Below are 24,452 nucleotides of genomic sequence, written 5' to 3' on the forward strand. Positions count from 1 at the left end.
ATATATATATTTAATATCAAATAAAATATATATATCTGCAGCTCTTAAGTGGCTTAAAATTAAGGTTTCAGGACATTTAACGAAAATCCTGTTACTTACAGAATGCAGGGGTAAACTGTCACACAGGGTGCTTGATGTACAAAAAAACCTCTTCACAGGTGTTACTTCATCTGTTCTGTATAATAACCAGACAAGGTAGTAGTGCAGGGCCTGGCTATTGTTTTCATTTTACAGAGACAAAACATGAAGCTCAGGGAGGTGACAAGACTTGTTAATGGTCAAACAGGTGGAACAGTGACAGATCAGGACCATAATTCCCCTTCTTGCCACACTATTAAGCCTTTAAAAAATTTTTTAAGTTTTTTAAAGATTTATTTATTTGAGAGAGAGAATGAGAGAGAGAGAGAGAGAGAGAGCACATGTGAGGGGGAAGGGTCAGAGGGAGAAGCAGACTCCCCGCTGAGCAGGGAGCCCGATGTGGGACTTGATCCCGGGACTCCAGGATCATGACCTGAGCCGAAGGCAGTCGCTTAACCAACTGAGCCACCCAGGCACCCTAAGTTTTTGGGTTTTTTTTTTAAGATTTTATTTGAGAGAGAGAGAGAGCACAAGCAGGAGAAAGGGCAGAGGGAGAGCATATCTGAGCTGACTCCCCAGTGAGAGGGGAGCCTGATGCCGGGCTCAATCTCACAACCCATGAGATCATGACCTGAGCCAAACCGAGAGTAGGACACTTAACCGACTGAACCACCCAGGTGCCCTTAACTCAATATATATATTTAAACAATCAGAAACTTAAAAGTTGGAAGTACAGTAACTTTTTCCCCTAAGCCATTTGAGATTATAGGCATAACTCGAAGATATTGTGGGTTCAGTTCCAGACCACGACAATAAAGGGAGTATCACAATAAAGCGGGTCAAATGAAACTTCTGGTTTCCCAGTGTATATGTTTACACTATATACTGTAGTATATTAAGTGTGCAGTAGCATTGTCTTTAAGAAAACAGTGTGTGTACCTTAATTTAAAAATACTTTATTGCCAAAAAACTGCTAATCATCATCTGAGCTTTCAGTCAGTTGTAATCTTTTTGCTGGTGGAGGATCTTGCCTCCTTGATGGCTGCTGACTGACCGGGGTGGTGGTTGCTGAAGGTGGGGTAGCTGTGGCTGTTTCTTAATAATTTAGTTTGCCACATTGATTGACTCTTTTCAAACGATTTTTCTGTACTGGGCGATGCTGTTTGATAGCATTTTACCCATAGTAGAACTTCTTTCAACACCATTTGTTGAAAAGACTGCCCTTATAGTACTTGTTTTGGAGTATTTTGTCATAAGTATGTATCACTCTTTTTTTTTTTTTTGTCATCTCTACACCCAGTGTGGGACTCAAACTTGCAACCTTGAGATCAAGAGTTGTATGCTTTCCTGACTGAGCCAGCCAGGCACCCCTGTAACTTTCTTTTCCTTTAGCAATGCTTTTGAGATTTATCCTTGTCAGTGCACATGAATGTTTAGCTCATTCCTTTAAACTACTTTCTAGTATTTCATTATATGAATGGACAGTATTTTCTTTATGCATTCCTTTTATTATTTATTTGTAAGAGAGAGAGAGCGTGTGAGCGCACAAGCAGGGGGAACAGCAGGCTCCCCACTGAGCAGGGAGCCCGACGTGGGGCTTGACCCCAGAATCCTGGGATCATGACCTGAGTTGAAGGCAGCAGATGCTTAACTGACTGAGCCATCCAGGCGTCCCTACGCATTCCTTTAAAAAAATTTTTTTTTAATTTGAATAAGCTCTGTGCCCGATGTGGGGCCTGAACCTACAACCCCAAGATTAATAGTCCTATGCTCTACCAACTGAGCCAGTCAGGTGCCACTATGCATTCCCCTTTCTAACGGGTTTTGTTTCTGGTTTTTTCACCACACAATGCTCCAGTGAACATCCTCATCCATTTGTGCATATGAATCGTGAGGTGTGCTTTTATTTCTTCTGAACAAGGACCCCAGGAATAATACCTAACATTATTGCTATCTGGAATATTCATTCTTGCCTCTTTTGAAGCTATATTATAGCTTATAGCCGATACTTATTAGGTCTACCCACCATTGGTTTATGCACCCTGGACTTTTTTTTTCTGAAGAATACCTTTGTTCTTCCACTGAAGTTTTGTACGCTGCATACTCTCAGCCTTTGCATGTTGGGAATGCCGTTTCTCCCTCACTCTGAATGGGAGCACAGCTAACACCAGGTCCGGAGTTGGCAGTTATGTTCTCAAAGTCTGATTGTATTATTTCATGGACTCCAGGTTATCTATTGATGCTAACTAGATGTCTACTATCATTTTGGTGGTCTTTCCTTTTGGAGTCTCTTTCTGGTTGATTTTTAGGGTTTTATCTGCAATATATGTAGGGGAGGATTTTTTTAAACAAGTTCCTTTCTTGGAACTTGGTGAGCACTCATTCCAAGGACTCATACATATCTTTCTTCATTTCTGAAGAACGCACCCGCTATCCTTTTGACGGTTTCCTCTTCCCTACTCACTAGTCTCTCCTAAAAGTGCTACTAAACGTTATGTCAATGTTTCCAAGTCCATCTGCCATATTTCTTTTTCTTTTCTTTTAAGATTTTACATATTTATTTGAGAGAGAGAAAACACTCGAGTGGAGGGAGGGGCAGAGGGAGAGAGACTCTCAAGCAGGCTCCCCGCCTGAGTGCAGAGTCTGACACAGGGTTCCATCTCAGGACCCTGAGACCATGACCTGAGCCAAAACTGAGAGTTGCTCAACCAACTGAGCCACACAGGTGCCCCTATCTGCCATATTTCTTAACCTCTGTTTTATATTTTCCTTTTAGCCCTGTGGTATCTTCAAGTGATTCCTCAGCTCTGTTTTCCAAATCCCTCTGCACCAAATCCAGTGTTTCTCCAACACGTAGACTCTATTTCAATAAAGTACTATTTGGGGCTGCTTACATTTTGTCCTGTTTTTCCTTGCAGCCGCTTTGCTTTCTCGTCCTGTGCTCCTCACTTGGCCTGGCTCTGGCCTCTCGGCATTCCTCGGTCACTCTCGGTCACCTGTGTGTCCTACACGGACTCCGGCACGGCTCCTGGCACGGCTCCCCTCCACTGCTCTTTCCCTTGAGCTGTGCAGCTTCCCCTCTGCTCAGGGCCGTCGCTGTTCTCAGCTCTGGGTCAAAAGGAGAGTTCCTCTGGTCTTAGGAGGACTACGCTTTTGCACCGTTAGCACCTCACCCCCCATCCCAGGGCACCAGGAGTTGAGGAGGCAACAGTGCAGGGGTGCTCACGCCTCTGGTTTCAATGCAAGTCCTTCAGCGTGCCGACAGGGAACCCCCCCACCCCCCCCCGCCGCCCCGGAGAGCTCCTCAAGGCTTCCACACTCGGTGCTGGGTTTTAAATCTTCAACCCTCTCGTGTTCCAAGGGCTGGGAAGTGCTCATCTCCCACCCACCCCCCCCCCGAGTCTCCTGTGCCCACGGAGTTCACTTTCAGTTCAGGCTTATCTTCAACTGGGGGGGGGGGGGTCCAAAGTCAGGACCCAGACTGGACAGAGATGCTCTGCAGATCCCCTTGGTCCTGGTAACCATTAAGAAGTTCTGAATTGATTTCCCACAGACCCTAAGTAAAATCAGGGTTTATTTTGAAGGATCTGGCCGCCTCCTCCCTCGCCTGTTCTTGCCATGAGACCTGCCCCTCGAAGTGTTTATGTGTACACATTTTTGTTAGTGAAAAACAGAGATCTCAGTTTTGGGCGGTGAGCCTCGCTCCCACCACCCGGACTGTGCTTCTCCTCCTCCATGAGGGCGTGAGTGCAGGTAGCCGACTGCTGTGATGGTGGGGGAGGCAGGTGAGCTTCCGCTGAGAGACGCCATTCTTTCTACAGGTCTCTCTGCCCACCCCCCAGGGAAGCTGAGTCAGAGCACAGTCTGTGCCTGGCTCAGCCTGCACAGGAGGACTCGGTTCTTGGTTTCGGTCCGCCTTCCCAGTGTTCCTTTCTTTGTGGAAATGGGGTAGTTCTAAGTGGCTGGAGGGGTGCAGGAAGGAAGAGAATTCTAGTTCCAGGGGTTGAGGTTGCCTCTGTGTCATGTCCTGGTTCTAATTATGATTATAACCCTCAGAACGGAGGCCTCAGTGCCAGGGCTCCGTGGTAAAGCACTGCTGCTTGCCTTAAAATCATAGGCCCATTTCCAAACTACCGTGTGCAAAAGAATCGCCTGGAAGCTCGTTAAAAATGCAGATTCTTTGACTGCAACCCTCAGAAATGGGTTCAGTAGATGGTGCCCCGGAATTGGGTTTCCCTCCCACACACAACTGGAAGGTCTGTCTCTGGTTCTTGTTATAGGGCTGTCTCAACGAGGCTCGGTCTCTGCTCCATGGGCCCCTCATCCCCACATCCAGGCTGACGGGCAGCCCTCGCCAGGGAAGGCCAAAAAGCTGGGCCTGAAACAAACACTCCTGGTGATTCTGGACCACACCTTGAACACCGCTGCCTGGAGTAGTTTTAAAAAGGCCAGTGTGCGGGATTAAACATTGTTCTTGGCAGATGAATAATTCCATGGTACATCTAAGACCTCCAAAGGTAAGAGCCTTTATTCTGCTCATTTCCTGGGGGGGTTTCACAGAGTCTCCCTTATCATTTGATTACAAGACATGTGATACTAGCAAATACCACCTACTGTGACCTAACTGCTTAGTGTCCTTTACTCATAAGATTACAGTTCCTATTTATTGAGCTCCTCTAGGTACCAGGCACTGTGTGCTGAGCACCTCACATTGCTAATCTTATTTCTTCCACAATGATTTAGACAGGCTTCCACGTGCCCTGGCCCGACGCTGGCAACAACTGCCCTGGATGATCTGGAAGAACTCTTGTTGTTCGGGGAGTGACTGAGCAGGCCCAGGGGACCCTCTCCAAGGACCCCAAAGCAAGCTTTTCTCCTGGAGTAATTAACTCATCAATATTGGAAGTGCAGCAAACATCTTCTCCCAGTCTGTCATTCGTGTTGTAACCGTGATGTTTCCCATCATACACAAACTTTCAATATTTTGGGGTGGTAAAATCTGTTTATCTTTTCCCTTATTAGATCTTTTAGGTTTCGTGTTATGTTTAAAACAGAGTCTCCCACACCAGAGATACAATAATCTCCTATATTTCCTTCAGTAATTTTGTAGTTGCACTTTTTTGGTTTCTTCCCTCTGGAACTAATTTTTGTGGCAACCATGAGCTACAGATCTAACTCTTCCTTTGAGGGCCCGTTGTCTTAAACTCCTATTTATTAAACAATCCATCTTTTTCCCCGACTTCAAATGCTCCTTTTGTCCTACTAAGTTTCCGTCTACCTGGGGGTCTGCTGCTGGACTCTGCCTTTTGTTCCATGAGCCTGTCTGTCTGAGCCCACGCCAGGTCACAGGGGCCACTCCTGGGCAGTCCTTCACTCCCTCAGCACTCCCCGCCCCCGACTCACCAGCGTCAGAATTACATATTCTCACATATTTACTCTTCCACATGAACTTGAGAACTTATCAAATTCCCAAAGTATCCAACCATGCTGGAATACACTGAATTTATGGGTTGATTCAGAGAGAACCGAAATGTTTCCAGGAGCATCATGTACATCATCTGTGTCCGCTTACAGAATGGTCTCAGTAGATCTCCCGCTGACTCCCTTAGATTTTATAGGTCGGCCGTGCTATCGTCTGCAAACAACGACAGTTGTTAACGTCCTCTCCTTCCCCTGGTCTCCTGCGGGGGTGACAGTGCCAGGACACTGCTAACGGGTGTCCTAGTTTCCGACGTGTATGGGAATGCTCGTGGTTCTTTAGAATGTCATTAACTGCTGGTTTGTGATGGAGATTTTTTATCTAGATGAGGACGTCTCTCTGTAATCTTAACTTACTAAGATTTTTAATGAGGGATAGATCTTAAACTTTACCAAATATTGTTTCAGCATCTATAGAGACTATCGGAAACCTTTCTCTATTAATCGAAGCTGAAACGAAGGCTGATGAGCAGCCGTACTGCCTAAGGTATGCTATGTATCCCGAGTCCCCGTGCCAGGACTCAAACACTTCTGCAGAAGGATGAACCACCCCCCCATGTAGGGATGGGGCTGAAAGCCTTCTCAAATTGCTCGCACTTATGGGCGCTTGGAGGCTCCACTTTCTTTCCGGGGAAATGAAGTGTGCTAGACCAAATGCCCCCAGGATGGGAAGGAGCTCCCGAGGACAGTGGTGTCCAGAGTACAGGAACCAAAGAGGGGTCAGGGAGGATGGAGGACCCCCCCACCCCACGTCCCTGCCACCATCCCACACATCAACACACACAGACCAAGTGCCCGCGATGAGGTGGGCAGGGGGTTTGGTATCTGAAGCGTCCTCTGAGCTCTGGCCATGACATGGTCTCTCGAGAGTTCTTCCTGCCACCCCACAGCCCCGAGCCAGGGCGTGCAGGCCAGGGAGCTCTTGTGGCGGAACGGTCACAGAAAGCAGGGATTCCTCCGCCGCCCCAACGCTAACTCCGGGTCCCCATCCCCCTCCTCCTGGCCGTCACTCAGCTCCCGCTGGTCACATCCGGACAAGCAGTCCCTCCGTAACCGGGGGGGTCCCCCTAGAGCCAGGTCCTGCCCCCAGTGGCCCCGGCGCTGGGCTGCTACCCATTCAGCCCCCGCTACCTGTTCTGACCCTGCTTCTCCACCATCCCGTCATGGGACAACGATGGGTGCTTGAGCCTGTGCCCAACTGGGCGCCACTCATAACCCAAAGCTGAGGCCGGCACCGCGCACTCTGACCCAGGGCCCTCTTGCCACGATCTCACTAGCATCTGCCCTGTCTACCCGACACGGGGCTTGGGGCTGCCACCGGACACAGAAGCGACGAGAAACAGAAAATGAGGGCGGAGCCCAGCGTGTCACAGTTCTGAGAGGTAGATCGGGACAGAACTCCCGTCCGGTTTGTCCAACCCGACCTTGTGTAAGAGGCAGTCTCTGTGGATGAGCTTTCTCTTCAGGCCACAGGGAGCCCTAGCCCAAGCGGAGGCGGAAGGTGGCGATCTCCATGGGCTCCAGATAGACGTCAGTGCTGTTGGAGGGTGAGGCCAGAGGGTACAGTAACGTCAAGGAGGTCGGCTGCAGGAAACCCACATCCAGGCCGTGGAAGAGGCTCCCCAGGGCCGCCTGTGGAGAGAACACGGTACGGGGGCTGTGCTGGGCGCTCTTCCTCTGTACGCCCTGTCACCTCTGGAAGAACCTCATGGAGGCAACATGGTGCCTCCCTGCACTTGGGTCCTTGAGGACCACGTCTGGGTCCACTCTGGACCCGCCGGTGCCCACACGGGCCGTGGCACGTGAGGGCGCCTATCAGCACCGGCTTAAACCATGAATAGAGCTTAGAAGTAGCAGCATGGTGCCTTTGGGGGTTTTCTTTCTGGGGTTTCCCGTCTTGTCTGACAGTGGCCTCTGCTCATGGAGCACAAGCCTCCAGCTGTATGCCTCGCCCCGAAACGTGCCCCCACCAGGCCTCGCTTGCTTTTTTCTCATCGACAGCTTCTCCCTTTCTCTCCAAAACGCCCTGGAGGTACCCCCACCCCCAGTCCCACCCTCACTGCCCACCTCACGGCAGCCTTCCCATTTTCCTGCCCATACCTGGGCCCCGCTCACCTTGCCTTGGCTTGTGGTGCAGTTGAAGCCCAAGTTTTTGGCCTCAAGGCCACAGTCGAAACCCTTGCGGTGTAAGATGAGCGCAGTTTCCGCCGAAGGCAAGGCATCCTCCTGGGTGACAGATACACAAGGGGCGGTGGGGGGGCCCGGGCCACTCGGGGCTCACAGGTGGAACAGCACTGCTACCCAGCAGGCAGTCCCGGGCCCGGGAGGAGTCTGGGTGAGGAAAGGCTAGAGCCTGGCCCTGGAGGTGCAGAGCTGAGCGGGACACTCACCTCGGCCTGCAGCGTACGCAGGTTGAGCAGGTGGAAGTCACAGGGCAGAGATGAGGCCAGGGGATGAAACGAGCGGAGACTGGGGCCCGGGAGCTGCCTCTTGGCTACAGGCAGGGCAAGCACTGGGGTATTCAGGTACATGGAGGTCAGGTGGCTGAGGAGGGACGGGTAGCTGGTGGAGCGGCCATCTTGGACCTGCAAGGTTGGCCCGAGATGCAGGTGAGGGGGGGGAGGGTAAACGCACGCCCAGGTCAGTTCCTCTGGAAAGAGCGTCCCCGATGTGTCTGGGAGGCTCCAGGACCCTTCACACACATGTGGCCACTTTCCATCTCACACAACTTAGAAAGGACTATTTACTAGGCCCTCTCTCGACTTTTGAGGGTTTTTGCTTCTATGACATCTATGACAAGCACACACCCCATGCCCTAAGCACCATCTCCCGTCACACAGATTCTCAGAATGAGGGAGGAGAATGGGAGTCAGACAGGTGTGTGCTTCGCATGGATGGAGGGAGTACTCAGAGTGACCCTGCGGTTGCACGTACGGGCCCACGTCCACAGCACCGGCCCTGGTCCTCGGGCCCAGGGCCTCCCCCACAGTTGTGTCCGCCGAGGACTGCTGTTTAGGTGGCTGGCCTGGACTTCCTCTCAGATGGCCACTTGTCCACAGTCCGGGCCTCTGTCCCTACCACCACTCTCCTTCCGGTCGCCCAGAATCTCTCACCTCCCCCTCCCCCGACCTCCGTCCCCCGCTCAGCCGTGTCCTCACCTCCACCCACAACCTCTCCCTCCTCCCTCCTCACTTCGAGCCACTGACATTTCCTGCTTGAACAGCCTTTAAACCATCACCCGCCTCCAATCTCCCTGAAGATCCACCCTGCTCCTGCTGTCAGAGCGACATGCTCAGGGCAGAGCCTTCCTGGTCTCCCTGGTCCCCCCCTGGCCTCCAACATAAAGTCCAGAAAATCTCCCACCAGCTGTCCCAGGCCCACTACAGTCTGCCCCAAACAGCCCCTGACTTCACGCTAGCCCAGCCACGGCCACCAGAACTTTCTGCAAAGACACAAACACTATACCTGCGCTGGACAAGAGAGTAGCTGCTAGCCACTCATGGCCACGGGGCACTTGAAACGTGGCTGGTACGAAAGAAGAACTGAATTTGGTACTGTATTTAGTTTTGATTCATTTAAACATTCACACGTGGCTAGAAGCTACCACACTGGACAAGCAGCTCTACTCTAGCTGAGCGAACTCACTGCTGTTCCCCGTTCACACTGTCTCTCTTGCCTTCCACCCGTGCCTCGGTTCATGGGATTAGATCGGACCCCGACTGATCACAGCTGCGCTTGGCTGACCTTTCCTCCAGAAGCAGTCCTCTGTCCCCCAGCTCACGACGTTCTCTCCCTCCTCAGCACCAGGGGGTATATTTCTACCTTAGTTCTACACACAGAGCTTGCCCCCCCCCCCCCCACTTCCCCCAAGCGAAGTCCTAGAGAGCAGGGTGAGTAATGCAGATGTTTGTGTCCCTCTCAGGCCCAAAGCACAGCGAGTGCTCAGGATGTCCTCGGCGAGTGAGGACGGAGCCACAGACTCGGGGGACTGAGTGGCAGGCTCTGTCATCCGCAGGCTCCAGTGCCAGTTACGACTCGCTAATGCTAGTTCAACACCCCATCGCTGGCCCTTACCTCGAGGTTACTGCTCCTGCTGCTCTGAAAGACCAAGTCCCTAAACATGGCTGCCAGTTTGGAGAAAAAGCCAGGCTGGTGGGGGCAAAGAAAGCCATGAGATGAATGCGGCCGGAGCAGAGAGGGTTAGCGGACGCGGTGGGGTTGGTGAGATGGAGCAGCAGAGCGTCAGACTCACTCCCCACACCCCCGGAAGAGCCCTGTACTACCCCTCGCCCGGCTCTAGCTCTGCCGCCCAAGGGACCAGCCTGACCTGGCTCCCGGGGGAGAGAGGCCCGGAATTTACCTCACTGCCCAGGGTTCGCCGCTCCAACAGGAGGCGGAAATGGTTGCAGGTTCTCTTGTTGTCCTTGAGCCCTTGGCCCAGACCCCGGTTGTCGTCCTGCATCAGCCGTCGGTCCAGGATCACCTCCAGCTGGCCTGGGGACGTTAACGGTGAGCCCCGGGCCTGCGACCCCCATCCCCAAGCAGATGTCGGGCTTTGGAAGAAGAAGCCCAACCACAAGCCCCGAGGGAAATGCCCGGTGAGCTCGCCGGAAGCAGTCACTCGGGAGAGGACGCGCCGTGGGACCTGGGCTGAAAGGGGGCTGAGTGAAGGGCCAGAGTCACAGAAGAGCGAGCAAGAGGCCCAGAGCGGGCAGGCGGGCGCTGTGCCTCAGGACTGGGGGCAGGCCGGGGAGCTCAGGCTGGGGACCACATCTGGACTGGCCACTTCCACGAAGTAAGCAAGCGAACACAGAACTGCTCTGGGAGGCCCAGCGCTTGCTGCAGAAGCCTGAGGCCACGCGGCTCGGGCAGACTTTTGCTGTGACGAGAACATGCCCGCCCGCCCCTGCTCTACACTGGGACGGACTCCAGCTCGGCCGCCGCATCTGTCACATGGGGAGCGCGGACGCCAGGCAGATGGCAGATCAGACACAAGCTCACATTAGGTATCACCGAGGGGTGCCCGGGGGAGAAGAGATGGCAGATGATCGCCTAGGCTTTCTTGGTAAAATATATGCTTGGGGAAGGGGCTCACCGCAAAGCTGACATATGTCAGGGTGAGGATTTTTCCCAGCACCTGTTTTTTTAAGAATCTCCCGAGGGAGTCTACTCAGGTGGCCCTCTCCCTCTCCCCAGCCCGATTCTGACTTCTGTAGTTCCTAAGTGTTTCTACCCTGAGCAACCTTTTTTGGAAAGGTATCTGGAAGTCCTAAAATGACCCCATGAGTATAAAACAATAATCCTGGGGCGCCTGGGTGGCTCAGTCGGTTAAGCGTCTGCCTTCGGCTCAGGCCGTGATCTTGTCCTGGGATTGAGCCTCATGTCGGGCTCCCTACACAGCGGCGGGGGGGGGGGGGGGGGGGGGGGGGCGGTCTGCTTCTCCCTCTCCCTCTGCCCCCTGCTCGTGCTGTCTTGCTCTCTCTCTCACATAAATGAATACAATCTTTAAAAACAAAACAAAACAAAACAGGGCGCCTGGGTGGCTCAGCTGGTTAAGCGACTGCCTTCGGCTCAGGTCATGATCCTGGAGTCCCGGGATCGAGTCCCGCGTCGGGCTCCCTGCTCAGCGGGGAGTCTGCTTCTCCCTCTGACCCTCCTCCCTCTCGTGCTGTCTCTCATTTTCTCTCTCTCTCAAATAAATAAAATCTTTAAAAAAAAAACAAAACAACAACAACAAACAATAATCTGAGCACCCTGTTTCCCTAAAGGCAGAGAGAACCAAGGGTGGGGGGACACCAGGCTCAGCTAGCAGCCAATGGCACAGAGACGGGCAAAGTCTGATAGCAGGGTGACCCTGGGCGAAGGGGCAGCAGTGACACACTCTTTCAGCAGAGGGTCAGGCCTCCAGTGCCCCAGCCACCGGCCCCCAGCACAGCCTGGACCAAGTGCTCTTGGCTTAGCCCTGCACAAAGGCTCCAACCCAAACATGAAGATCTGAAGGCCTCAGAGGCCAAGTGCAAACTGTTCCCTTTACCCTGAGGACACAGAGCCACCTCAGCTTGCCCGGCATGCCCAGCTCCAGCCCAGTACTCCTCATGGCTTTGTTTCAATTCTTAAGAACGCCACTCTCTCTTTTAATGACCGTTAGTAAGAAAACACTATATATTTTTCTCCTTTGCTAAATCTTTTTTAATTAAAAAAAATTTTTTTTTTTTTTTTTAGAGCAAGAGAGCAAGAGGTGGGGGAGAGGGAGAGAGAGAATCTCAAGCAGGCTCCATGCCCACCACGGAGCCCACCATGGGGCTCAGTCTCACAACCCCGAGATCACAACCTGAGCCGAAATCAAGAGACGCTTAACCGAATGAACCACCCAGGCGCCCCTGTTAAATATTTCATTATAACATCAAATGCACTTTTCCGACTGTCCCTACTTCCATCCCTGGCCAGGAAAAGTGGGCTGCACAGCTCAGTTAAGAATCACCGTTCAGTACCCTGGTGCTTCTTAAAGGGACCCAACAGGACCCCCACCCCCAGGTCACCTCCATGGCTGCCTCCACTAGGGGAGAGGGTGACAGCACACGTCTGCCTTCCTGCCATGCCGTGTGTGACTGACAGGAGCTGTTAATGTTCTCCAAGCACGGAAGTGACGTGGACTGGAAAGGGGTGGGGCCCCCTGAGAGGAGAGGCCCTGGGACAAAGATGGGCTTCTGCCTCGTCCTCCACCCTCCCCATAGCTCCCTAGCTGCTGCTCCCCACTCACCATCGTGCAGGCTGGAGACCCCCAGGGCCTGGGCGGTGTGCAGTGTGAGGCGGTTGTGTGCATCCTGGATGTAGGCCATGACTGGCATGGGGTAGAAGTTGGCTTGCAGGGGCAGCTTCTTCAGATAGCGCCGGGGCTGCACCTGGGAGGGGCAAGCCAGCAGATCAAGGGCGTCCAGGGAACCATTTGGGCCCGAGGGGTTCCCAGTCTGAAGGAGCCCCTGATCACTCTTGCCTCGGATTCCTCTACCTCCGTCAGGGCAGACTGGTGATTCCCAGGGCCCCAGGAATCACCTGAAAGCCATTGAGGTCCGTGAAAAAGGCACCCTGGCTGTCAATGTCTGTGTGGATGCGCAGGGCCAGCTCCTTGTTGACGTAGTCGCGGATGTCCACCAGGGATGACATGTCCAGAGACAGCCCCTCCACCCCTGGGCAGAAGGACAAAGGGAGAGCATGGAGAGGCCTGAGAGATGGGCTGGGGGAGGCTGTGCACAACCCCCTGGCAACTCCCAGCATTTCTGGAGGGCCTTCACTGCAAGAGAATTAACGTCATCCCCGTCTCAGATGATCCGTTTGCTGGGAACAGACGCATGAGCAGAGAACGGGCAGAAGGAAGAGCCTGGCATAGCCTGTGCAGCCCTGACCTTTCTTCTGACCTTCCTCATCTGCCGGGCTCACCTGGCAGATTATATAGCCGGACCACCTGGCGGACATGCTCGTAGTAGGCAACCACCTCGGAGAAGAAAGGGCCTTCGGTGACACGCAGCACGGGGGGATCCTTGGGGACGTAGGGCTGGGGACAGAGCAGGCGGCAGCTGAAGCCACAGCACAGAAGGTGGAGTGGGGAGGTACCGGCCCAGCGTTGGCAGAAATACCTGTTCCCAGCAGGCTCCAGCCGGAGACCCCACGCTGAGCTGGCCCAAGGCCCCAGCTGACGCTCCTCGGCCCACCCCACCTCCCAGGGGCAGCTCGGGCAGAGCCACCGGCAGGCAGGGATGACCCTGGAAGAAGGCTCGTGCCCCTCCCCACTGCCTCAGTTCATAGGGCTCCTCGGACCCTCCGTTAGCAGGGCCTCCCAGGGCCTGCTGGGTGTTTGAGGAGTCTTTACGGTACCTGGGCCTCCCCATCAGGCAGGAAGAGGTAGGCTCCACTCTTGTCTTTGGACGCGCGGGTGCCATAGACGAGGAACTCCACGTCCACCCGCTGCTCCTGCTCCTCATCCACCCTTCGGATGCTCTGCCAAAAAACACAGCCCTGACCCCTGGCCCCACACCAGCATGTCAGGCCTGCCCCCTGGGAGGGCATGGACGAACTTCCCCCGAGGAGCCAGCCCAGCTTCCCCATGCTGTGCCCCGCCCCTCCCGGAGCCAAGACAGCCCACTCCGCGGCCCCCCTGCCAGTCAGGCGGCAGCTCAGCTCCGCCCCACCGCCAGGCATGCCCTCCCCAGCCCCCCGCCCCGGCCCTTTACCTTGAGGAGCCCGGTGAGGCCTGAGAACCAGACCTGCATGTAGCGGTTGCTGAGGGCGAAGTCATTGGCGCCCGAGTCGATGATGCGCAGAGGGAATGCGTCCTGCCTGCTGACGGACAGCTGCCGGCCGTGCAGGTAGACGCGCACGGAGGACGGCAGGGTGCGGTGCCCGTCCAGACCCAGCTGCAGCTGCAGCACGCCGAGGCCCAGGGCCGGCAGGCGGATGGGCACAGACACCTGCCATGGGAGGGGCGTGGGAGGGAGGGGTGAGGGAAGGAGGGCCGAGGGAGGGAGGGGTGAGGCAGGGCGGCCCACGAGGCGTGGGCATCCGTTCTGGGAGCGGGCCTGGGATTCTAGGCCTGGGGCGTTCACTTCCTCACTAAGAAAGTCCGAGCAAATGCTGATACCTCCTGGGGCCTCGGTGCCCGCCCCCTCCCCTCCCCACTCGGAAAGTGGAGGTGACATCGCTTGCCTCTGGTCAGACTTCCAGGAGTCTCACATGATACCTGAACAACTACGAAGTGGGAAGCGCACGTTAAGCTTTCTGTAAACACTTGCTGAATGAAGGAAGAGCAGGGCAACCCAGCCCCCGTTTCTTGCACTCTCCTACCCACCAAACTTCGCCTTCCTTTCGAAGACAGACTCAAGTCCCAGGAGTGACTGTCCTCTGGGCAACCCCCTCCCCAGGACCGCTGTCCCCAAGCTGGGCAGGAAGCGGGAGGGTGGGAGGCTGGTGTCACAGGCAGAGTGAGGCCCTGGAGAGAGGCCCCGGGTCAGCACCGAGGGCTGGGGCCCACCCTGGGGGCCCCCACTCACCTGGTAGACATCAGCGACCATGTTGGTGGCAGAGCTCCAGTGTGCGCTGATCTGCACAGCCAGGGGCTGACCCTCCTCTGACAGGACACGCACCCGGGGCGAGCTGACCAGCAGGGACACCACGCTGAGCCGCTCCTGTTCCAGGGGGTTGAAGAGCACCACATACCTGCAGGGAGAGGCAGGCTCACCTCGGAGGCCACTGCTCCCAGGCAGTGGCACCCAGGCCGAGTCCTGTGGTGCTTGGGCAGGTGTGGGCGGGAGATGGTGTTGGGAGCCAGAGTGGCTTCGCCTCTGCGCCTGGCCTAGTCGGGCTCACCTGGGTGAGGAATCCAGCTGGATCACCGTGCGCTCCGGCAGGGCGTCGTGATTTGAGCGGGTGTCATCCTGGGATTAAATGGGTGGGAAGGAAGAATCGTCATGCGTCAAGCTCAGAGCCTTGTCTCCTCCCCAGCCCCTGCCTGTCCTGGCTGTGGACCACCAGCCGCACTGGGCACCGATCTTTCACTCCAGGGCAGGCGGGAAAAGAAGAGCAACACCCTCATACTGCAGCTCTTGGATGGGATTGCACACTCCTGAGAGCGCCCCGAGCAGATCGAGAAGTGGGGCTCACCATTTGGAGGAAGGGTGCCTCGGCATCGAAGTGGTAGGTCTCTTTGTCCCCCAGCACCAGATAGTGAGCTGCATTGATGATGACCTGCTTCAGGTTGACAAGGGAGCGCAGGAGCCTGGGGGGAGAGGGGACATGGGGTGGGCATGGAGAAGACAGCCACTGACAGACCGTCCACCTCTCCAGCAGGAAGAGCCCTCGGCAGGCCTGCCCACTGACTGCCCAGCTCGGCCTTTCTTTAGGACAGCGGGCCACAGCATGGATCCAATGCGGAGGAGGAGAGCCCCCACCTGACGCCATAGTCTGCCACGACGGCCTCCTTGGCCGTGCCGGTGATGGCATCGTGGTGCTGGAAGAGGCCCAGAGTGCGCCGAGCTTCCGTCAGAAGGGCGAAGTTCGAGAGCGGGTACTGGCTAGCCAGTCCAGAGCGGCGGGCGTGAGCTACAGCGAGGCTGTACAGTATCTCTGCCCCCCTGCCCAGAGAGAGAGGTCAGTCAACCTCCTGCCCGTACAACGCCCAGGCCGGCGGCGCTCAGCAAGCCCCGCCCCCTTCCTTCCACCCCGTCTCTGCCTGCCTTGGTCTCCAAGCCCTTCCGGTGCATTCTGAGCCAATCCTCATTAAACTCCTCATTAAACCCCAAAGGCTGATTCTCCTCTCTCTGGCCTGAAGCGGGGGGGGGGGGGGTGAGTCTCACCGCAGGTGGGCTTCCAGGACCCGGTCCAAGCTCTTGTAGAAGGGCCGGGAGGTGTAATAGCCGGTCCAGTAATGGTCCTCCCGGTCCGCATAGGAGAAGAAATCCCCGCTCAGCACAGGGAACCCTGGAGGCCGGGCCCCTGGCTCCACCCCGGTCTTCTTGTACAGAGCGTCAAAATAGTCAGAGAGGGTGCCAAACTGGGCCTGTGGAGACCCCCAAACCCGCTCCCATCAGTTCCAGACTTTCTAGGAGTTGTGACCCCGAGTGCTGCAGTTGGGCGCCAGGAGTAGGGACTCTGCCTACGCACAGGTAGTCACGGCACGTCCTACCCAGCTGGCCCGCAAGCAGACGTGGGGCGGGGGGGGCCAGGAAGGAATTCTGACATAAAAGGGAGACCCTTGCCCAAGAGTCGGGCACAAACCCCTGCCCTGGAGCTGGTAACCTCCCAGGCCAGGCTGCAGCACTGCAGAGGGACCCCCCCCCAACCACCCCCCAGCTCGGCGCCCCCTCCCACCTGCACGTGGAGGTCAGGCTTGCTGTTGAGGAAGTCAAAGAGCCGCTGGTAGTTGAAGAACTGGGCATCCCACTCCTGGGGCTTGTCGTATCGGAAGTCGTCCCCCAGCGGCACCAGGAGGACATTGCTTCGGAACAGCCGGGACTTCTTCCGGTACTGGTCCAGGAGCAGCGTGGCCCTGCGGTGGGGGGGTGGGGGGGAGAGGGCATGGGCCCAAGTGGAGTCTGGGCGGAAGAGGAACGGAGCAGAGCCGGCCTCAGAGGGCCCCTGAACACACCCAGTGAGGAGTCACGGGGCCTGTGGTGGGCACCTCCCGGAGTGGGAAACCTGTCGCCGGGAGCCCTGTGTTCTCTGGACAGTTCTGACAACCGGGGAGGTCTTCCTAGGCTGGGCTGCAGTTTCTGGCTACAGGTCCCAGACTCCAGGGCGGCCCTTGGACACCACGCAGAACGCAGCACTCCCCTCCCCTGGGGTTCTCTTTCAGACGTATGCAAGACGTCCTCTGTGCCTTCCCTGCCGGCTCCGCAAGCCCAGCTCCTCCGTCACCTGGGTCCCTCCATCCTCAGTGGTTCCCCAGCACCCTGTGCCTATGTCCCTCAGAGCGCAGGGCCCAGCACTGGATGCAGCCATCCAGGTGGGCCACCGGTGTGCGGGCGCATCAACAGGGGCGTCTTTGGCAGCCCTACGGTCACCCCACGGGGCTGATGTCAGCCAGCGTGCATGTTTCCCATGCCTGTGGTTCAAGTTCCTTCTCATCCTGAACTTTTCCATGCTGTTTTCTGAGGCTAAGGGGGGAACTTTACGTTTATATCCAGTAAATCTCATCTGGTTAGATTCGACCCACATCACACACCACCTGTTGAGATCTTGTAGGATCACGATCCCGACACTCCAGCTTCGCTTTGCCCACCAGTGAGCAACACGGCACACCACCAAAGAGCCTAGAATCAGAGCCAGACTATGCCAGCTCCACATGGACTAGGCTGAGTGACCCTGGGCAAGTTACTTAACCTCTCTGGGCCTCAGTTTTTATAAAATGAGAAGAATGTCAGTACCTACCCTCCTGATGTTATGAGAATTAAAACAGACTAAGCGAATTAATATATATATTAAACACCTAGAACTGTGCCTGGCACATAGCAGAAACTATAAGCACACGTCCATCATTTTTTCAGTCGAGTTACTCGTAAAAATCAATAGAAAAACAGAGCCTTGCAGCCTCTCACTAAAGCCCCTTTCTCTTGGGGCGCCTGGGTGGCTCAGTTGTTAAGCGTCTGCCTTCAGCTCAGGTCATGATCCTAGGGTCCTGGGATCGAGCCCCACATCGGGCTCCCTGCTCCGCGGGAAGCCTGCTTCTCCCTCTCCCACTCCCCCTGCTTGTGTTCCCTCTCTCGCTGTCTCTCTCTGTTGAAAAATAAATAAAATCTTAAAAAAAAAAAAAAAGCCCCTTTCTCTTTTCAGACCAACCTAGTAATTGGCACATCGCGGGTACCATGGTTCAACCAGCCACTAATCTACTTAACCGGGCTGATCCAGCTGGTACTTTTCTACTTTGCTCTCGAGAGAGGACTCCTTGAACACCATTTCCCCCTAATTTCTCAGCCTACTAAGCCTTTCAAAGGAGAAAACGTAGTTACTCTCGTGACTTGCCCTCCGCAAACCTGGGCTGGCATCTCTATGTCACAGATGTGCTTTGGGAAATACCACGCCTCAACAGCCCTAGATTTTTGCTTAGAATCGGCATTCAGACTTCTGGGTTTCAGAAACAAAAGACCACTTTCTTTCCCTTTGGTCACATGTTTCACCTCTTGGACATCATGGAAATCAGAGTTACTGGAACATAAAAACCAGTTCAACTTGTTATAATCTCAAGGCCAGTCGGCTCCGGCCAACCCACTGTTCTAGGTCACTCTTAACCTGCCCTTTCCCAGTGAGGGGGTGCTGACTTCAGCAACAGAGACATCTTTAGGGGTCCCTAACGACCCTCAAGAGGGCAGGTGTGCTTTCTCTGAGGCTGGGGGCCCTTGGGCAGGACTGAGTGGGATTCCAGGTCCACAAGCGCTGGGGATCCTGGCCAACTTTGGGCTAAGGCAGGATGCCTGCACTAAATGAAGACATATTAGGCCACAGGGTGCAAGGAACTTTACCTATTTTGAGAACTGTTCACTTGTGAGTCAGTCAACCGGCTCTGGCTGGGCAACATACTCATTTGGGAAAATAAAACCATTCTGGCAAAGGGGGTTCCCTAGAGCAGCTCTGGTTTTCCAGGGAGGCTCAGAAAAGGTGCTGCACCTTAGCGGCTGTGGACCTGAACTCACCACCTGTGCCCACCCCCCATTCTACAGAGGTACAACCCGAAGCACCCCCGTGCAGCGGAGCCTGGAGCGAGGCCAGGTCTCCTGGCTCCTCCATGCAGCGAAATGGCCTAGCGCAGGCCGGGGACAAGTACCTCTCGGCCACGTTTGCCTCTGTGACCGCCCGGGGTGGCACCTTCCAGGGGCAGTTGATGCGTCCACCCGGCAAGCGTTTGAAATCAAACTGGCAGCAGATCTTGGGATCCGGGCCACAGGTGTGGGGCACATCATAGCTATAGAAGGGCATCATGTGGCAGAAAATGTCTGTGTTGGAGTCCGAGTCTGGAGAAGACACAGCAGGCGGTCAGCCCCCAGCAGGCAGCCTCTGGAGCCGGCCCCGGGGGTGGGTAGCAGGGCGGGGATCTGCTCCAGCTACGGGAAGCTCTGACATAAGGTGAGGCCTGAACCAGACCTCAGGCTGCAGAAGATGTGCAGGCCGAGGCTTGGGACACAGGGAGGGCTCTGGAGCCCACAGCTCCTCCAGGGGTGGGACGCTCAGACCCTCAGTACAGAGAGCAGGCCCTGCAGAGGCCAGAGGTCAACGTGACCCTTGACCTCACCTGAAGGAGGCGAGCACTCTGGCTGTCTGCACTAGTGCTCACTGGTGTGCTCCAAAGGACACCGGGGCTTACTTCTCGTCCCCCTGTCCTTCCCCAGGGAGAACTGTGACCCCCCCCCCCCCCCTCCACCCTACCTGGTCTTACCCCAGGTCTGCCTCCACATGAACTCCAGACTGTGGGTGGAAGCAAAGTACTTTTTGATGGCATAATGCACCCTCTGGATCAGCATGCTGGTCAGGTTGGCACGGCGCAGCAGGTAAGGAATGGTGGAGCTGTGTCCAAAGGGGTCCACTGCCCAGCCAGAGCGCGGGGTCGCACCTGAGGACACGGGAGCCAGAGGTCCTGAACACTTCAGGACCGGGCCTCCTGGCCCTGGGGGGACCCAGCTTTCTTCTTGCCATCACACAAGGCCCAGGCTGGGGGCATCAGCTTACAAAGGAATCCCCCACCCCCACCCCTGCGCCTCACAGGCCCCTGCTGTGCCCTAGGCCCAGCTATGGGAGCAGACTCTCATTCCTGAGCCCAGACTCACCGAGGTTTCTCTCCAGCCACTGGTGTCCCTCAATGAGCTGGTCAATGAGCGCAAAGTAATGGGAGTTGGCCTCGTCCGGCATGACCCAGCCTCCTGTCACAATCTCCAGCTGCCCGTTTCCCACCAGCCTGGAGCGAAGGACGCACACTCAGCACGGGGCGGGGATGCTCTGCCCACTCCTGCCAACCAGAAGATGCCAGGACCTCTGCGCGCCGGCCTCGCCGAGCCCGCTCACCCAACCCCAGGACCAACAGAACAAATGTGCACTCTCCTCTCCCCCCACACAACCTCCACGCTGTCCTGGCCCTGCCTCTCTCTGGACCTCCGTCTGCGCTTCCCGGGGCCAGGCCCCGTGCTCCTTCCTCGCTGTGACTCTGCTTTCTCCCCACACCAGTGACTGTCTTCTTAGCCTCGGTCCCCCCTCTACTATCACTCCTCCCTGCCCTGCTCCCCCTTCCACCCTGGCACCCACAGCTTGGCCTCCGGCTGCTCTGGCACCCATCCCGGGGCCCAGAGGGTAGGGCCTCCCCAGTGGGCACTGGCCTGCGGACAGCTGCTTTCTTTTGGGCATTGATGTTGTCCCACCACTTGGCAAAGAAGGAAACTTCTGCCCAGAGGAAGCGCCGCCGGGGGTCCTCCTGCAGCTTGGACACCATGCTGTTGAGGATGTGCTGGGTTTGCTCTGTGTAGTACTTGTCAAAGGTCTTGATCCAGCCTGGGGAGCCAACACAGGTCGCCTAAGGACGCCAGCATCTCCGTCAGCCCCTCCCTTACCTCTGCCCCCGGAAAGCCCCCTGCACAGCCCAGCTCCCAGGGCTCTGCTGGGTCCTCACCTGGGTCATTGTGGGAGTGAGGCACCACGAACACCTGCAGGTCTTCAGCGTCCCAGTCGTGCGGGCTGTAGGAGATGTCAAAGCCTTGCTTCCACACGCCGCCATCCACATTGTCAAAGGGCAACTCCTCTGATATAGTCAGCATCTGCCAGGCCAGGGAGCAGCTCAGTGCCCATCCACAACCACCAGAGCTCCCCACCAGCGCTGATCCCCTACCTGCAGCTCTGGCTTCTGGCCCCGGCCCCCCAAAGCAAACTGGCAGTCTTGAGGGGAGATGGAGAAGAAGCTGGGCCGGGGCTCTGGGGGCACCACCCAGGAGCCATTGGCCGTGTAGTAGGGCAGCAGGGCGGGCGGGCCCTCCGCATTGGCTGTCAGCTCCAGCACCGAGTCCTTGATGTGGCTGATGATCTCATGGTTCTCCTCCAACAGCTGCTCCAGCTGCTCAATGCGGTTCTGGAGCACAGAAATTTGGCTCTGCCAAAACACCAGAAAGCAATCACCCATGGCTCCTGGTGCCACAGGGAGGATCTCTGCATGGGGCCCACCGCCTGAGGCCTGACTGTGATCCTTCCCTCCCCAAGTGCAGGCAGAACCAGGAGCCTACAGACCCGGATGGCTCTGGCCAGATGAGGGAAGATCTGCAAATCACTACAGAGGACCACAGTCCACTTGGCTGGGGAGTACCCTCACGCCCTGGCTCCCAGAAGGGCGAAGATTTCACCTCGCATGCCTACTCTCCACAACCGGTGTGGCCCGTCTGGAGCACTGTGCTGACAAGGACTGCATCCGGGCTTAGTGGGAAAGAATGCCGCAATCCCTTAGCAATGTCTGCCAAGAATTCAGGAGGACAGACCGGCAGTACACGTTTCTCCTTCCTTCTTCCTTTTTTGCTACCCTTGTTTTTATCTTCGCGTGTCTAGAAAATCTGCCAATCGGGAAGAAATGTTCCTATCCTGGGCTGACACTGACTCTCGACCTGAGCTCAGAGGACCTGTATATGAAGAGATTAGCAAGCAGGCATGACTCACCCGGGGGAAGTTCCCGCCATTCTGGTGACGGGTGGGATCATGCTGCACTCGGTCCAGCATGAGGTACAGCGAGAAGACAGCCACACAGAAGATAGCGGCCCCACATACTGTCACCTGCTTTTTCAGCTTCATGCTGGCCTCCACACACACCTGGCAGGAGGGACACCATATGCGGCTCCAGCAGGCAGAATCCCTTTGTTGGTCTTTCCACCAAATGCCCCAAAGAGTTCCTGAGTGCTACTCTCAAGGAACACCTATTTGCCTGACTCCGAAGAAAAGCGAGAGTCTAAGCACCAAATCCCAACACTGGCTGTGGAGCCTCCTCTCTTGGCTGAGACACGGAAAGCGCGAGGAGCACATCTGAAGCACGTCCTGCCTGGTCCTGGTGGCAGCTCAGCCCCTAGGATGCAGAGGATGCTCCTTCCCAGGGTAACACGACTGGATAACAAACGTCCCCGCTCTGACTCCAGAGTGCACCACACAACCTCCTGATTATGACTAGCTTCCTGTAGAGCTTGCCTACAGGAAGGACACAGCCAGTCAAAGGGGGTGGGTGTCCAGCCTGCTTGGCCACGTGCTTCTAGTTTCAGAGGACTAACCTGGGATTTAGTTTGAATTTAAAGAAACGTACAGGGAAACCTTTCTTCCTTTTGGATCACGCCGATGCTCACCAGAGAGCGCCTGGCACAGCACCTCTCTCATTAAGAAAAACAGAATGAGTTTACAAAGCTGCAAGGGCAGCTTGTGTTTCTAACATCCAGCGGGCCCTGCGTCTTCTCCCCGCTAGTTCAGATTCCTACAGTGGGTAACTTTCAGCTTTTGCTTCTAGAGCACCTGGCGGACCCCCTGGGAAGCCAGCAGTGATTGGTGCCCAAGGTCCCCTGGCTAGGGAGAGGCTGGGCACAGCTGCTCCGCTGTGGGGCAACTTCAGAGGACCAGGGCCCGCTGCCACCGCCCGCGGGGCCCCCACTTGCCTGCTCCCGCGGAGGGAGGCCGCTAGCTGCTGGGCCGAGCGTGGGCGGAACCGCCGCTCCGGAGACTGGCTCCTGCCCTGGGGCCGAGGACCTCTGTCGCCTCTGTGCGTCGTGCCCTACTTAGCACGATCTGATTCCGCTCACAAGCCTCCGGGCAATATTTTTAGCCCTTGGAGGCTGGGTCTAGGCCAAAGTGGGTGGAGCTGCGGGGAGAGCGCTGGGTCACAGGGTGGGTAGGCACCTGCCACCGGGTCTTCGGTGGCCCGCCCGCCGGCCGGCCCAGCCCCCTCCCGGCCCTCCCGGCCCCGGGGACCGCAACGGCAACGGCCGGGTGCGGAAGCGCGGGCCGCCTCCGACCCGAAGCGCCGCTCGCGCTACTGCCGCCCACCCCGGCGGCGGCCCGGGGCGCAGCCGGAGCCCTCCCCCGGGTCCGCCCGGCGCGTTACCGTCCGCGGCCGGCCTCCGCGCCGCTCCGGGCCCCGCCGGCCGAGCTGCGCCCCTCACATCCCCGGGGCCGGAGGCCCGCGCGGACGCAGCGACGCAGGCGAAGGCGGGCGTTCGCCCAGCCGTCGCCGCCCGCTCCGCGCGCCGCAGCCGCGCTCCCGCGGGGCCAGGGCCGCCCGCACGCTCCGCTGCGCCCGCCCCGCGCCCGCCCTCCCGCCTCCCGCGGCCGCCCGGCTGACCAGCGCGGGGGGCGGAGACAGCCGCGCCGCGCCCCCTCCGCGCCAGCCCCGCCCCGCCCCGCCCCCTCCCGCCGGCCGGGCGCCTCCCGCGCGCTCCCGGGCGCCTCCCGCGCGCTCCCCGCCGCCGTCCCGGGGCGCCGGCAGCAGGGCCGCAGCGCGCAGCCGCAGCCCGGGCCCGGCCTCGGCGCGCTGCGGAACCTCCGCGAGGGGCGCGCAACTTTATTTTTCTGGCTCTTACTAGCGTAAGCGCATTGCCAAGCAGTAGTAGAAACATTCCTCCTCCATTTCAGCTGCCGAACGGTGAAGCCCATTTTCCGGGCCCGCCCTGTTCCGCTCCGGGTCGCCTTAACTGGATGCGGCTACGCTCCCCAGGCCAAGGGGTGCTGCCTCCCGTGGGCGCCCTGCATTGATCACGATCCCTTTCCGTGCTTGCCACCCCGTCAATAAGACATCATTTTCGTGGTGGTTCTCCTTTCCCTGGGCATCTGTGTGGTTCATAATGTTGCAGCATCATAAACCATACCGCAGTGAACATCTCCATGAATTCCACATTCTTCTTTTTACAGTATCACCTGAGGACAGATTCGCGACAGTGCGGTTACCTGGGCTTTAAAGATAAAGACCGATGTGACTGAGTATACTTGGCGTTCTATTGCTCCCCCAAAGGATTGTGCTATCAATGACAAACTGTTGAATATTGCTTACACAGATTTTTATTTGATTAACCAGATTTAAACTGTCATCTCATTGTTTTAAACTCCCCTCTCTTTTATCACCACAAACATTCTTCTAAGTTTATTTACCAACTGAAGGGCCTGGTACTATGGTGTTAGACCTAGGCTAGGTTCATGGTCCCCTATGTCTCTGTGTTTTGCCCTGTCTTCTGGGAAATTTATCTTCCACCCTTTCTGTTGAATTTTTCATTTTGGCGATCATGATTTTCAAGACCTCCTGTTTGTTCCCTGGTGATTTTTTTTTTAATTGACGTATAATTCAGTCTATGGCACAAGTCTTCAGTGTAGAGCTTAATTAGTTTTGATAAATGTATGCACAAGGATAATCACCACTCACA

At 56.4% G+C, this 24,452-nt stretch overlaps 1 protein-coding gene across 5 annotated transcripts; it reads right to left on the reverse strand.

Annotated features, from left to right (window-relative positions):
- Nucleotides 1-44: 44 nt before the first annotated feature.
- On the reverse strand, nt 45-23,304 carry MAN2A2 (mannosidase alpha class 2A member 2). Of its 5 annotated transcripts, none has more exons than XR_003515848.2 (26): nt 23,144-23,304; nt 22,698-22,900; nt 21,724-21,873; nt 20,912-21,169; nt 20,696-20,840; nt 20,406-20,577; nt 19,863-19,990; nt 19,475-19,648; nt 18,866-19,052; nt 16,417-16,594; nt 15,903-16,105; nt 15,498-15,680; nt 15,211-15,325; nt 14,917-14,984; nt 14,601-14,766; nt 13,785-14,021; nt 13,429-13,551; nt 12,994-13,108; nt 12,610-12,743; nt 12,317-12,458; nt 9,917-10,050; nt 9,631-9,705; nt 7,947-8,141; nt 7,672-7,782; nt 2,973-7,188; nt 45-175 (listed from the first exon to the last, which is right to left on the reverse strand). XR_003515848.2 is itself a non-coding variant. In XM_027571572.2 (25 exons), the coding sequence occupies exons 3-25, from the start codon at nt 21,853-21,855 to the stop codon at nt 7,036-7,038; spliced, it is 3,528 nt and encodes a 1,175-aa protein (XP_027427373.1). In that variant the 5' UTR covers nt 21,856-21,873; nt 22,698-22,900; nt 23,144-23,304; the 3' UTR covers nt 2,765-7,035. The 5 variants fall into 5 exon arrangements, 3 of the variants coding, with proteins under 3 accessions (XP_027427373.1, XP_027427376.1, XP_027427374.1); XR_003515849.2 differs by lacking the exon at nt 45-175 and having other exon boundaries at nt 2,973-5,713; nt 6,981-7,188; XM_027571572.2 differs by lacking the exon at nt 45-175 and having other exon boundaries at nt 2,765-7,188.
- Between the last annotated feature and the right edge of the window lie 1,148 nt (nt 23,305-24,452).

Source organism: Zalophus californianus, chromosome 6 (genome assembly GCF_009762305.2).
Source record: "Zalophus californianus isolate mZalCal1 chromosome 6, mZalCal1.pri.v2, whole genome shotgun sequence".
NCBI lineage: Eukaryota > Metazoa > Chordata > Mammalia > Carnivora > Otariidae > Zalophus > Zalophus californianus.

Excerpts from the sequence above, each read along its gene's own strand:
- MAN2A2 (XM_027571572.2), bottom strand. The coding sequence starts at position 21,855 with ATGAAGCTGAAAAAGCAGGTGACAGTATGTGGGGCCGCTATCTTCTGT. Across the intron at positions 19,053-19,474 it reads CATGTGGAGGCAGACCTGGG|ACTCGGACTCCAACACAGAC; the intron begins GTAAGACCAGGT and ends TGTCTTCTCCAG. Across the intron at positions 8,142-9,630 it reads GCAGGAGCAGTAACCTCGAG|GTCCAAGATGGCCGCTCCAC; the intron begins GTAAGGGCCAGC and ends CCAACCTTGCAG.